This window comes from Tribolium castaneum, chromosome 1, assembly GCF_031307605.1.
Source record: "Tribolium castaneum strain GA2 chromosome 1, icTriCast1.1, whole genome shotgun sequence".
In the NCBI taxonomy this organism is placed as follows: Eukaryota; Metazoa; Arthropoda; class Insecta; order Coleoptera; family Tenebrionidae; genus Tribolium; species Tribolium castaneum.
This window is the reverse complement of record NC_087394.1, coordinates 33,639,486-33,653,590: the sequence shown is the minus strand read 5'-3', so window position 1 is coordinate 33,653,590 and position 14,105 is coordinate 33,639,486. Positions and strand designations below refer to the sequence as shown.

General features: G+C 34.7%; 3 protein-coding genes across 12 annotated transcripts in view; 1 reads left to right on the top strand and 2 right to left on the bottom strand.

The window, feature by feature from the left end:
* Positions 1 to 11,416, bottom strand: part of trio — an 89,686-nt gene extending 78,270 nt beyond the window's left edge. For 2 of the 7 annotated variants that reach the window (XR_010333179.1, XM_015977600.2), the window contains exons 1-2: positions 4,516 to 4,779; positions 2,381 to 2,567 (exon numbers count right to left, since the gene is read on the bottom strand). Coding sequence is in view for 6 of the 7 variants with exons in the window: in XM_015977600.2 (XP_015833086.2) it covers positions 2,381 to 2,567; positions 4,516 to 4,660 (332 nt within the window). In the remaining variant the exon portion in view is untranslated. Of the gene's footprint in view, positions 1 to 2,380; positions 2,568 to 4,515; positions 4,783 to 11,250 lie in introns of those variants that run through there. The other 5 variants (XM_015977599.2, XM_008192559.3, XM_015977597.2 and 2 more) reach the window with 5 other exon arrangements.
* Positions 11,417 to 11,699: 283 nt separating this feature from the next.
* LOC657007 (uncharacterized protein) lies at positions 11,700 to 12,321 on the top strand. Its single transcript, XM_963496.4, has 3 exons — positions 11,700 to 11,879; positions 11,983 to 12,179; positions 12,262 to 12,321. The coding sequence occupies exons 1-3, from the start codon at positions 11,837 to 11,839 to the stop codon at positions 12,289 to 12,291; spliced, it is 270 nt and encodes an 89-aa protein (XP_968589.1). The 5' UTR covers positions 11,700 to 11,836; the 3' UTR covers positions 12,292 to 12,321.
* A 584-nt stretch (positions 12,322 to 12,905) lies between these two features.
* The window catches only part of Ae2 (Anion exchanger 2), a 51,230-nt gene continuing 50,030 nt past the window's right edge, over positions 12,906 to 14,105 (bottom strand). For all 4 annotated transcript variants that reach the window (XM_015977604.2, XM_015977601.2, XM_015977605.2 and 1 more), the window contains one exon: positions 12,906 to 14,104. In XM_015977604.2, coding sequence (XP_015833090.1) covers positions 14,033 to 14,104 — 72 coding nt within the window. In that variant the 3' untranslated portion in view covers positions 12,906 to 14,032. The remainder of the gene's footprint in view (position 14,105) is intronic.

Sequence of the window (14,105 nt, the reverse complement as noted above, 5' to 3'; positions counted from 1 at the left end):
AATGCGGTTTTGACCAAAATTATTCTCTCAAAAAAAGGACCCGAGAATGTGTCATTCGTTTTTCTCTAAACCTCTTAGTTTCGAAGATCCCCTATTCGGACATCTAAAATGCAGCACCCTGTACTGATTTTTTGTTCAGTTTTACTCCAAATTCTTGTCTTGCATTTTTTTAGAATTATTGTAAGTAAAGTTATGTTAGGCCTTTGGTCATGGATATAAATAACAGTATTTGCGTCAGTCAGCTCATTTTTTTGCTTAAAAGTTCCTTTTCGCCTTTTTGCCCACAATGTAAAAATACCCAATAAAAATCTTTCACGCTACTACTTATTTATATTTGAACAGATTGTTTAAATTCGCTATATTATTGGCCGCGAATTGTAAAAAAGTTCTCAAATTCAGAAAAGAATTTTATTGTGTAAATAATAAATAATAAATTACTCTAACGTTATTCATTGAGCGATACGTGCCTGTTGTATTTTTTCTAAAAAACAGACCGGAAAATTAAAATTTCAATACCACACGGTAACAAATATTACAAAATAAAAGCAGTGCAGTTGTTTGATTAAAAATGGTCCAACACCTGTCGTGGCCCTGCTTTACATACAATGCAAAGGTTGCATGCAAATAAAAATTACATTCCAAAGTTGCGTAACAGTCGAAGTAAAAGACGAGAAAGTGTATGAAGCATAACCAAAACAATTGGCCAGTAAAAGTTGATTGTAATCAAACTAAAATAATGCTTTAAGGAGGAACTAAAAGTGGGCTTATTTTGTGCACCGTCAACTGGAAAATCGACGAAATATATAGGCTTTCCGGCTAATGAGCAATCGCACATTGTCTGCTGTTGGGCATGGTTATGAATACGAATAATTATAAAAAAAATCTAAGAATAATAATTAAAAAAAAGCGTTCTTTATTCATAGACCCACGTGTTCCGTAACCAAAACTCTGTCGGCATCTTCTGGAAGGATCATAAAAATTCTCCTTTGATCCACACACGAGCACTTAATAGTAGTCGCTCGTTTATCTATCAATCATTTTGTGGGTGGGCGTTGGGAATAAAATATTAAGACTAAACCGAGATTGTTTTTCACAGACGAAATCAATACACAATTAGCCCACAACGGTCGTAAGAACCATTTGTTGTAGATCAATAAAATATTCAAGCGACGTGCGTGACCACTGTACAACAGTTGCAAAAATAAACGTCGTTAATTATTGCAACGATTTCTGCCAAATCGGCAAAAATGCCAGCATTACATGTGAGCAAAAACAAACGTATATTCAATTTCAACGATTGTACTTTCTTTCACCACTAATGTACGAGACGTGAACAGTTTACACAAGAGTAATGTTTTTTATCTTCGGCACTTTCCAACGGCGTGAGGTCGAAAGGTCCTTGATGGTTCAAACACAAGGAACGCTCCTACAATGTTGCCAATAAAATCAGTCAATACACTTGTGTACGCAGCGATTTGAAAATTTTATAATCCAAGTGCAGTAGTGTTTATTCATTAAAGGTGGAAGCTAAAAGGTTTTTTCCCTTGTGTACAGTATGATGGGAATATTCTTCGACTTGAAAGGGTAAAAATATTACCATTCGTCGTGATATATGCGGGCAAGCACTCGAAAAGATTTGCTACAGCTGGATTTTTCCTACCATTGTACTAGAAAAATTGCTTTCGAATCCCAGGATGAAAGTTGAAATAACAAATGCTGTCACATTTCACAATCAATACAAGGGTTTTTATTTTTTTCTGTTATAAACAAAAGCATCAATACACAAAAAAGCCATCTTTCTGTGTAGTTAATATTTTTCAAGCTCCTCGTGAGAGAAGCGTTCATTTTGCCAAAGTTCTGGTAAATAAATTTTTATTTAGCGGCTTGGGCTAAAATAAATGGGCAAAATGTGTGCCCAAGTTATCGATTTCCACTCGGATTCGCAATCTTAAAACGTTTATCTAGATTGTACGCTTTCGACGTAATTTCTTCTAATTGTGTTGTTAGTTATTTAAAATATGGGCACCATATGCGCAATATTCTTGGTAAATTTAATAACACACTCCCCGACTCGATATTAACGTTACAATAAATAAACTTTTCTCCTCGTTGCTTTTTTGCGTGAGAAAACATCATTTTAGTGCATAATTTAATCACCATTTTATAGAACGCTGAGTGGAAACAGACCGTATTATAATGTCCGTTATTTATTCGCAGATAGCTTAGAAAGTGTAACAGGATTTGTTACACTAGATCCAATTGAACAATGGCGGAAAATGCGGAAAATTTAAACTTCCACTGATCAAAAAATGACCATTGAGTGGTTAAGCTATAACTCGCGCTTGCATAATTTACGTGAAGTTGGAGAAAAAATACTTGCTTGGGAATGGACATAAGATATTGCAAAAGGCGTTTGTAATCCTCCGGTTTAGCACGTTCTCTGCGAGGACTGGCAGGAAATGATAGCACAGGACCTCCACGCCTGTCACGGCCACCGGTCAAAATCACAAGCCGTTCCTGCAATAGAGGCATCAGTTCCAAAGCACGTTGTCCGTCCATGTTTTGAGCTGGAAAGAAAAACGAAATTAGCGCCAATTCACGTCACTAAAAGACTTAATCGATTGATGAAGCACTCTCAACTACTTAGCAGGTTTAATAACCCTCACACCTCGTTTCACACCGCTTAAAGCGATCGATGTCAAATGTGATTAAATTGCTTATGGAGTATTTATTTTGCGATCAGTCCGATTTTTATGTAGGCCTTTACAGTAATAACGAACCTTTTCCAGTTCATTTACCGCCGAACGTCCTGGGTAAAAATAAAAGTGAGGCGCAATTTGAACCGGAAAATGATCAATACTAACCAAAAGTGAAACGTGTTATTTAATTCCCGAATAATGGTAAATTATGTATGGGTTGAATAAACAAAAAATTTCATTTCATTCAAATGTCGCACGTTTTGGGACAGGATTATAATATTCAGTGGGTTTCAGAGGAGCTTAATGTTTTATTCTCCGTGTCATAAAGATTCCGAGACTTACGTCTTTAATTTTCCTTTCTTCATAAAGGTCGCAGTCTTTAGAGAGAAAAGAGGAAATGCAAATGTAAATCCAGCAAAAATTATCTTCTCCAAGATCGAACACTCGACACAAATGAACGTAACATGTGGGTTGAATAGAAAATAAGGAAGGTTTTGTTTTGCCACAGATGTTGAACACTTTAAACGTCCTTGGAACTTTAAGATTCACGATCGCGAAACTAATTAAAGTCGGGAATTTTTAATCAAGGGATGAAAGATATTTCATTAAGGGATTTCCGATCAATTGTTAAGTGATTTTAGAAATTGTACAGTAAATACTCGGTTGGTAAATAAAATTATTTCGCATTAAGCGAAGGTCTTTGATGCTACATAATGAACTAAATAAAATTTATCTCTGGGAAAATTGTCGCATCCAGTCTGCATAAAGCGAAACATAAAATAAACGAGTCACATCACATCATTTCACATTCAAATTTTACGTAATAAAAATGAAAGTCGAGATTCACTACGGAAAAATTGAATTAATTTCCACTCCCATCCCAAATTGTTTTCCACCAAATTAAAAAACTTTTTCCGTACATTATTGCTTCCCGATTTCTGTCATATCGTGAACTCGAAACAGGCAAAGCGGATTAGATGTTCAACGTCAGATTACTTGTGGTAAAACTCACGATTTTCGGAGTAATGAGACTGCAAATTAAACTAATTTGTTTAAGCTCAATTAAATGTTGCGCCTCCGATAACAAGATTTCAAAACATCATCTACGCCCCAAAAATAGACTGTCAGCGCTTCCCAATTTCTCTTCGTGTGTTGTAGATTAATCATAAATCATTCCGGCTGACGTTTATGCTAAAAATAATATGCACAGGTTGCGCAAAAAGGTGCAATGTCTTAAATTAGGGACAGTGTTCTGAAGAATAAATCTGTCACGAGTGAACAATTTTTTATTGAAGTGGTTTTTCTCGCTCATAAATGACACGTGAATTCATTCATATTCTGGTAAAACCTAAATAAAATGTAAAAGTAACAAAGTTTGACACGTTCCCCGAACTGTGCGAAAAATCTATCACGGAAAGTTGCCATTGTTTGCAGTCCGATTGTTCAATGTTTTCAACAGAATTTGGTAAAATTCTCTATACATTATCTAATCCTGATCACACTTCTATTGACAAAGTGGGTATAATATTTTTGATCCATAAAAGTGGGCCCTTTTCCAGGCCGCCCAACATTGTGTAGTGTACGTTTATTTATCATAAAATAGAAGTGCAGAAATATTTACTAAACATTCTGTTCCCCCGTTTCAACAGTTTGTTTCTTTCGTAAATGCATTCCTTGAGCAAACATTCACATTTGTGTTTTATTTCCACGTCTTCGAATTTTCATTGTGCTGTGTTTTTGTTGGAAAAGCAGTTAACACGACAGTTAAGTAAACGATTAATTTGAACAGATTTACAAAAAGAAACCAGTAAATTACCAACAAGCCGTCTTGTTCGGTGGACTGTATTGGGTGACCCAATGGAACTGTGCCAACTGTGAGGGCGACGTCTGGAACCTACTGAAGTTTCAGCCTTCGTCCTGAAGGCGGACGCTGTTCTGCTTGAACTAGCCATGGATACCATCAAAAATGTGATGATCCACTGCACTTCTAACTTGATTTTATTTAAATCAGCCAACGTGTATTTATTTTTGCGAACTTATTTTGAGAGTTTTTGGAAATACACTCTGTTATTCATATTTTCAGTTCTCGGTAGCATTTACCCGAATAAAATAACAAATCAGTTCGTAATTTTACTGCAACAACAAGCAAAAATTGATAAGTGGTATTAATAAGCGCCTCCTTCCAATAATTGTTCAACAATTAGAATATGATGAAAACATTTCTGATCACAGTAATTCGATAAATCGCCCATGGCGTTCAAATTAAAAGGCAATCTTATTTCAATTAGATTTAATATTCCCTTTGAATCTCGGTTTGGGTAAAAACAAATTATCCACCTAACAGCCACTGATCAAAATGCAATAAAGTTGTTGAAACTTGGGTTAGTTTCCAAGCGTCAAATTTGTAGAAACTCGCAACTTGGCGAGGCACGTGTTCGGAGTTTTGAAGAATACGAACACAGGGGCGAAGGCTCTCCTTGTCTGACGTTACCCAGGAATGCCATATCAAAGAATACAGCAGAAATGCGGAATCGATACTCCCATTCGCTTATGGGTACTATTCCTTGTTCAGCCTCCAAGTTAAGCAGATTACCAAAATGATGAGTTTTCATAACGGTTATTTACGCCCTCAGATATGATAATGCGGAGTTCAGCACGCAAATGAAAATTGCGACTTTATTATTAGGCGATTAAAGACACTTAAAATCAATAACTGCAAAAAATTCTTCGGCCAAAAATAGGAACCGGAAATTGCATTCTTGCAAGCTCACTTAAAATCGACCTAGTTTTTGACAAAAGATTAAACGCTCTCATTACCTTAATTGCCAGCTGAAGTAATTATTAATTACTTAAGCCCCAGAAGTGACAAATCCTAACCAAGTCATGGAAAACGAAAAGTTTTCATCATAGAATAATGAATTAAACGGGTTTATGTTAATGGTTTGCTTGCACAACAAAGTACATACCAAAAGGAAGCCTCACACTCTTTTTCCTACAATAATGCATTCCATAAACATGTAAATTTTTATATTCATATGTAACATGTTTCCAATAACAATCATTAACAAATTTGTTCAAGAGTTGCACAAAAACTTCCTTTGCATTTAGAAAGGATAAACAAAGAAACTGCAAGGAGTAACCACGTGTGACAATTCAGCTGCACGTAACATTACTATGCTGCAGAGCTGCTCGAGAATGTTTCACAAAATAACAAATAACAAGATTAGGTAAATTTATTGGCTGTTGTTGTAAAATAAAAACATTCACATCTCGCGATTGCGACCGTTGTGGTTGTTTTCCGGCAGATCCGCACTTTGGACAAAAAGGAACTGCTGCGTCGTGACGCCTGTCGTCTTCACTATCGGAATTTGTGAAGCGCAGTCGCGTACACACCGGAAAGGGAAATACCTCCTTAATGAACATATGCGACGTATCTTACCCTAAGTACTTTTAATTAAAACCTTATTTCTATTCTAACCGGAATAGTGGCATCGATTGGCAGCCGCGTGAAAAGAAGAGACAGCTTCACAATGCATGTCATGTCTTCCTGTCCGATATAGACCGACTTTTTGAAATCAGATAGAAAAATTAATTGACTTATAGCTTGCTTGGTTTGATTTATCGGACTATTATGGCTTTAATTAAAAATAGAGTTCTTTCCTACATTTTCAAACGATTGGAAGGACGTCTGAATGGTGTTACTAAGAACTATAATTAAACCTAGCAATTGTATTTCCGAAGTCGCATCTGTTATAAAGTCAATTTATTAGCCCAACTCAATCACGGAAGAAAAAGAAAAGCTCTCGGCAATTTGATCAGGAGATACTAAAAGCTCTAATTTAAAAGGAGCTCCGGTGATACAATGTCTCATTCTTTGCTAAATATGATTGAATACGTCTCTCAAGACACGAACAAAAGTATCATTTTACTTTCTCATGCCAATTGAATGTTATCTTGCAATTAGACTTTTTCTGTCAGCAAACATACATACCACATTAATTTACGCTTGTAAACAAATACGTAAATAAATCACACTTGTACCGTTGTTTGGATACATTTTTAACAAAATTTAATATTTACTGTTCCACTGGAACAGTTTCCTTGAAAAGATAACAGCATCACAGTTTACATCTAAATCAAATAAAACTGCGTATTGGTGTTGCAATGCAAGCCGTAAAGCTATTTAAAGTTTGAAAAATGAGGGGTTGCAATTTCACAAAGTATTAATAGGTTTTCAAAGCTTGTAGTAAAAACAAATGTGGTTGCTTTAATCCGAGTTAAAAATTATATTTGCAATATTTTCAAGATTGCATGTGCTTTGTGAGGGCCTTTGTTTATGCTCTTGAGATGGCTGCAAGCCAAAAATAATAATTCAAATCCCAAGAGTTTCCAGCACAATGCAAAAATAAACTTAGATATCGGCAGAAGTGGTTGCCTTGCTAAGGACTAAACTTAATTGGACGCCTTTGTAAGTGTTTCATTGAATTATGTGAAAGTAGGAAAATGCTACAAAAGCTTGAAGCTTCGTCGTTATTGCTCTTAATTAGGTCAGCACTAGACTAGATGAAAGGGAATATTCCGAAGAAGCTATCAATATTCTGAATGGGACGTGGTTGAAAAAACGAGTATGATTTCAATAATAACGTGCATGACATTTCCGACACAAACCGATACAAGGTAAATAATTTTTTTCTAAGAAAACCCCATGTGCATTTTATCACGTTTCTCTTGTTCCATTCCACCTAATTTTGAGGAATGAATCACAGACCGGGAACAGACAAATTACGTTATCAGTCAAGTTCTTTGAAAGCCGCGATTTGTCAAAAAGCATCTACGATCGATAGGGTAATTACGCTTTTATCTAACATCTTTCAGAACGCTCCGATCTACAATCTGTTGAACGTAATATTTAACGCTACAATAAACCAACAAATGCAGATCATTTGCCAGAGATTTATCGAACTTATTGTGTCAGCAGATTAATAATCGCAACACCATAAATTGCAAAAGGTGTTGGTTAATGGTTTTGTCCATTGTGGTGTTTCCAATTTGTCATCGCAGAGACGAGAATTATTGCTCCTGTTTATTTGCTACCTTTTTCTCAGTCTTCTTAATCAACAAAGAAGTGTTAAGCAGTGTAAATCCGGGTCTTTTGCCTTAGTGTTCCAATTAATAGCGCGACAAAAACTAAAAGCCTGGAAGATTGGATTCACTATCACTTTGCATATGCAAATCCAGACATGTAACTACAAAATACGCTGATGCCAGAGAATCTCAAAAGGAAATTGTGTTCATAGTTTGTTATTGCAGATCAGAGAGTCCCATGTGAACATAAAGCTTTATCATACTGATAAGGGCTGAAACACGAGCAAGTTAACCGATTCCCCCAACTATTAAAATCGATCTTTTAATAAAACTTATGATTAAATGGCTGTGGTCAGACTGATTATTTTGCACATCTGTAGGGTCAACCCCTGGAGAAAGTTAAACAACGGTCAGTTTGCAACTTTTGGCAATTTATGAAAAGTGGGAATAAACCGCGGATAGTTGAGAATGAAACTGTGCGAAAAGGTGAACAAACCCATCATTGTTTTTACATAATTTGTCCGCGTTCCATTTTTTAATCCGTTTATTATGATGAAAGTAAATGAGGTGCAGCTCTTACTGGTCGATTTTAACGAGCTAATTTTCCACAAAGTATTAAATTATTTAGATCGTATTTATGTGAATGTAGCGAGTTAAACTTAAACAGGACCATTTCAGCCAATGAATGCAAATTAAAATAAATTAGCAACGTTGTAGTAACAAAACGAATCAAATTAATATCGGCAAACATCGATCGCAATCTAATGGCCAAATCAGCGGCAAGCTTATGCAGCAGGTGATGGAAAAGCTGGAGTTCCTGAAAGGGTTGCTGAAAGGTCAATGAACAGACAAGGGTGGCAGATTTTCAATTACAAGTTCATTACTATTTCAAGGAAACTGCATGCCAAACAATTACATTAATTGTTGAGTGCTTAACAGAAACGGCCATAACTACCATGTGGCATAACACACAGAACAATAAAAATAATTATTGGCACATCGAACATTCCAACAATACGTTAGTGCCAATTCTGGGAAACTTTCTCACGGAGAGTATGCGAATGGGTGTTGAATGATAAAGATGACATTGTACATTCTTTTAATCATAAATTATAGGTTTGCGTTTTTTCTGGCTTTAATTAATTTGCAACATATTCAGTTTTTTGCACATGAATGCCCCCGAAAAAATCTTGGGAATAAAATTTTTAAACAAATAAGTAGGTAGGTATATCAACCCAACTGGTTAGCTTCGCATGACCATGAACTCAAAGAATTTTTTGAGTTATTCTTACTGAAGGACTGTATTAGACACTTTGATCGACCTCAGGCCTTTATGAAGAAATAGAAAAGGCTCGCATTAGGCAAATTCATGCGGTAAAATACGTAAGACGATAAGATTTTTTTCTAGTTATTTCCAGTCCAAAGGTACCCAAAGTTTCAATACAAGTATGCACTTATTTTGCTTATTTCCTTATTAGATTTGAGCTCACTAGTTCCAGAAAAGAGTTTCAGCACCTCTACAGTCAAGTTATAAGAATAACAGAATCTCATTTTTTTATTAACGATTAGCCAGACTAGGATTACCTAGCTCAGAGCTAATCCTAAACATGTATAACCCTTATTTACCTTTATGTCTCTGCTCTTTAATTTACGGTTTGAAAGCAAGGAATCTATTCGTGGTTACATTTTTTTAATTATTCTTAATTCCTTAATATAGCCCATTGAATCAGTATTTTATTTAAAAAAAGTTAGATTATGTATTTAATCCTTAAATGCTATGTCCTTTTAAATATTAGACAATTACACAATGATTTATTTATTATTGTTAGTCTTTCACAGTTACGACTTTCAAAGTCGTAATTTTTTGTCTCTTCTTTTTTTATTAGTTAAAACACAAATGTGTTCAGCTATTTTGCATTTGAATTCTATGTTTGGTTTTCCAGACATCAGTCTCAAGCAAATTTTACGAAGCACTGAAAGTCCACCACACGACTGATTCTGTACGTAAAAAATACGTTTATTTGTTAATTTACGTGAATTTTTGCCCAAAACACCATTTGAGCATCGGTTATTTTATGAATGACATAAGGAGTAATAGTTTTTCTGTGCAGCGACTATAATAATTAGTCACAAAAAATCACATGCACAGAGAATATTTAATAGCAAACGCTGAATTTTGTGTAGTAATTAGTTTATATTTTAGACTCACCTTGAGGAAGTCACGAGAAGCTTATCATGTAAAAATTTGAAAGTATTTTGGCGCTTTGTTCTTTGAATTTAGAATACAATAAAGCATTAAGCGTATTTTTTGTATAAACATATCATGGCGTTTTTATACGCGATGGTCCGTTAAGTCCATCCTATTATGCGTTCTACAGTTATTGTCAAAGTTATTACTTTCACCACTCCTGCTTTTCATGCTCATGATATGCGTTCTGGCATCGGTAATAATGCACAATGCTGAAATCGATACATCAAAATTATTCAAATTTTATTCATAGTTCTACATCAGTGTTGATATTCCCCACTTATAGATTTATGTTCCGCGTTGATATTTAGGTAAACAACGTCATGATTTATAAACACTACTGCTTAGCAAAGTGTCTAAGTTCCTATGTTTGGTGTTGGAAGTAATCATTACTTTGTACACTTTTTGTGCTTAAAATCAAAACAATTTGCGTTTGACATGAGTAAATAACTTGTCTTTTATCTAAAAATGCCCATTTCAACGGCATATCCTGTCGTTTGCATGTCTTTTGGTTGCTTTCCTCCTGTGTACCTGTAATATGCTGAAAGTAAAAATGTGGAAATCCACTTGACATTTTCTTAATAGCTTTCAGGGAAATGGAGATGAGTTTACTTTCTTTCGCCACAAATATTGGAATACATTAGAACTAACGTGAACTTTATAAAAATCTGTGGAAACAAACACTTTGTGTGAGGAACGTTGGGAAAAATAGAATATGATTAATACAAATTCGTTCAGGAATTTCCTGGCCACATTCCTTGTTAGCGGTATATCCAAAGAATGTTTATTATTCCCATAGGTATATCGGTCGTGTCTAATCACAATTTCATTATAATAATCCACATAATGATAATGTCAACCACAGTGGTCAAGTTATCATAATAGAATATTGTTTGCTGCAAGTAGCATTTTAATGTGTTTATTTAAACAGCATGGACAGGGCAACTGAACTCTTCCAAGATAACTGTAACACGAATATAAATAAAAGAAAAACTCCTGAGAAATAAAAATAGCTAAGCATTCACATTCTGCTACAATTACCATTTATTCCCCGATATAAATTATACGCTCTCGAGCTGTCGTGTTATAAAAATAGAGCGTTATAAATCATATTAAAGAGGAATAAATCAATGTGTAGGGGTATAAAGCTCTTAGAGAACGTAAATATAGGCTAAACCAAAATAACACCATTGTTTCAATTAACTGGAGTATACTGACCTTTTATTACAAATTGATGATTTTAAATTCCAAAATTTACTCCACGAACATTATTGTCACGATTTTAGACACAAGTTCACTTAAAAATACGATTATTTATTACAAAAAACACAAAACCTACAACTACAACACACTCAACTCCCACCTCGGTCGGCATTTGACGAAAACGACAAACGACTGAAATACCGAAGAAAGCCGCAAAGCGCATGACCTGTTACACTGCAAGAGCTCCAAGCTCGCACATACGCGCTCCAAAAGAAATAAAAAATAAAAACAATTCATGCATTCCACGCCGTAAAAATGTAACCATAAGGCGGTAAAGTCTTAACAAACGTGTGCCACTACTTTTTGTAATTGTCTTAAGCCGTATTTTGATCGTTTATTAAATTGTTCGGTTCCGTAACGTAAGTCCTAGCTTGAGCTTTTTGCTGTAGTTGCGACACTAGCGCCATTAAGCTCCTGTCAAAATCCTTTTTACTGTCAAATTGATTACTTTTTGCTGTTTGTAAATGTAAACAGTTGTTTCAAATATTTATTGCTAATTTAAGAATTTATAATTATTTGAACGTATTATTAAACGGTCAGAATGACTTCCATGCCTGTGTCTTCTTCCACCTTGCTTCCGTTAGGTGAGTAAAGCAAAAAAACGTAACGTGTTTTTTTGGTTATCTGCCGGTGTTTGAGCATTCAATAATAATCATTAATTTATTAACGTTGTTTTTGCTATTGTAGAACTTGTGGATAAGTGTATAGGGTCAAGGATCCATATTATTATGAAAAATGATAAGGAAATCGTGGGGACGTTATTAGGCTTTGATGATTTTGTCAATATGTTACTGGAGGATGTAACGGAATATGAAACAACGCCTGAAGGAAGGAGAATTACTAAATTGGACCAAATTCTGCTTAATGGGAACAATATAACAATGGTACTTTATTTTGTGCTTCGTTTTTATGTTTAATATGCCATACTGTATCTAATTAATTCTTGAAACTAATTCAAAATTTTAGCTTGTTCCAGGTGGAGAGATGCCAGAGTAAGTCATTTGAATAAAGTATAAAATAAGGGCATTTTTGTGTTTGTTTAATACCCTTTTTTGTATCATAAAAAGCTCTTATTTTTGATGAAAACAACACTGTACATTTAAGGAGAGATGTGTTTGTGTCAAATTTGTCCTAACTGGGCCTTTTAACACAAAAAAATAAGTTGTTCAGAACATTACTTTGTAATCGCGGGTTAGGCAACCACCTTATCTTGTTGTATAATGTGTTGCCAACTACTCCAGGCCTTTACAATGAAAAAAGGAATGGAACGACGTTAGAAAATAACTAAAAGTCGTAAAAACGGTTCGTTCCAGTGAATTTTGCGGCTCATTTTACCATATATCAGCTTTTTACGCAATTTAGAACCCACTGGAGTTGCTAAAAGTCCATATGTTCGATTTTTTTTATCCAATTTTTTGTCTCGATTTCCGGTACCCGGAACATTTATATAGGTTTGGACCAAAATAGTTCCATAATTTGAAGAGAGCCGGCCAGCAGCATTTTTTTTTCACTAAAAAAAGTCGTAACTCAAAAAAGTCGTAAAGCAAAATGGTTTGTTCCAGCGCATTCTACGAATCACTAAACTAAGGTGGGGGTGAAATAAAACACCGTTGTACTGTTATTCATTTATAGAAATAGAATAGACATTTTTAATCACAGTTAGAATACTATTCAAGTTTAAGTTTCTGATTAAACTACTCTACAGAATTTTGAAACTTTGTTAAGTTTAATCTCAGAAAATACTGTATTCAGGGTTTGCATTAAACATCTCTTATAGTCAACGAATCGTAAACTCATTATTCATCAACCACAATTTGTAATATCTATTTTGATTTAAAAAGGTTGACTGCACGATACATAAATTATGCCTATTATTCCGAAATATGGATAAACATAATCCCTTGTGCACTAATCCCCGTTAAAGTCTGTTGAAATTAAAGCCGACTGTATCATGTAGTCACCCTGAGTGTAATTCCTCATTTGTACAATTTTCAACTAACGTAGAAGCTAATTTCGATGTAACTAATGAATATAATAAGTACTACAAAGGCAACTAATTTCTTAAACCGCACCTTAGTGAGCCATGTTCCAATCACAGTCGTCTAGTAATACCTAGTTAACCTTTACACAAACTAACTCTATCAGGAAAAACTTGGAAAAACACCACGACACACTCCGTGGTTCATTTATCCTAGTTGGCTAATTTTGTACCTATTCTTACAATTTTGTATCTTTAATTTTACTTCTCCCGGGAAGTTTGGAACCAGAACATACAAACCTTGTATGAACTACTACCAAATTTACCCAACGTAACAAGAAAATTGTGTTAAAAATGTCTACGTAACAAAACAAACCATAACAAAACAAGCACTTATCGTGCAACAAATTCACAATTCAATAAATACGATATAATGGATATTGAAATGACGAATGTTCCACTTCATTAAACGATATGGGCACAAGTACTAATACTGTTTTATAATAATTTTAAGATATAGAAATCGATATTTACGTATCCACCACTATACATAATTAAATAACTAAGGCTAAATTAACATGTCTTGAGAAAATATCTAGACTAAAACATTTAAAACGATATCAGAGGTCGTGGAAAAAATTCCGTTTGCAGTAAATAGATCACAAAATATCAAGTTCCGCTCGATTCTTTAAGTGTTATCGTCAGAATTAGGAAGTATACCTTTAATAAAGGAAATGTACTCATTAAGTAACTTAGTTCCTATCCAGGAAGTGGTGCCTCCGCATAGAAGTCGGGTTCGTCGTCATCGGCATCCGGTTGGTCTCCATCAAGC

Bases quoted from the DNA above. Each gene is read 5' to 3' on its own strand.
- LOC657007 (XM_963496.4), top strand. From the start codon at position 11,837: ATGACTTCCATGCCTGTGTCTTCTTCCACCTTGCTTCCGTTAG. The intron at 11,880-11,982 runs GTGAGTAAAGCA...TTGCTATTGTAG, and splicing joins TTCCACCTTGCTTCCGTTAG to AACTTGTGGATAAGTGTATA. The intron at 12,180-12,261 runs GTACTTTATTTT...TCAAAATTTTAG, and splicing joins ATGGGAACAATATAACAATG to CTTGTTCCAGGTGGAGAGAT.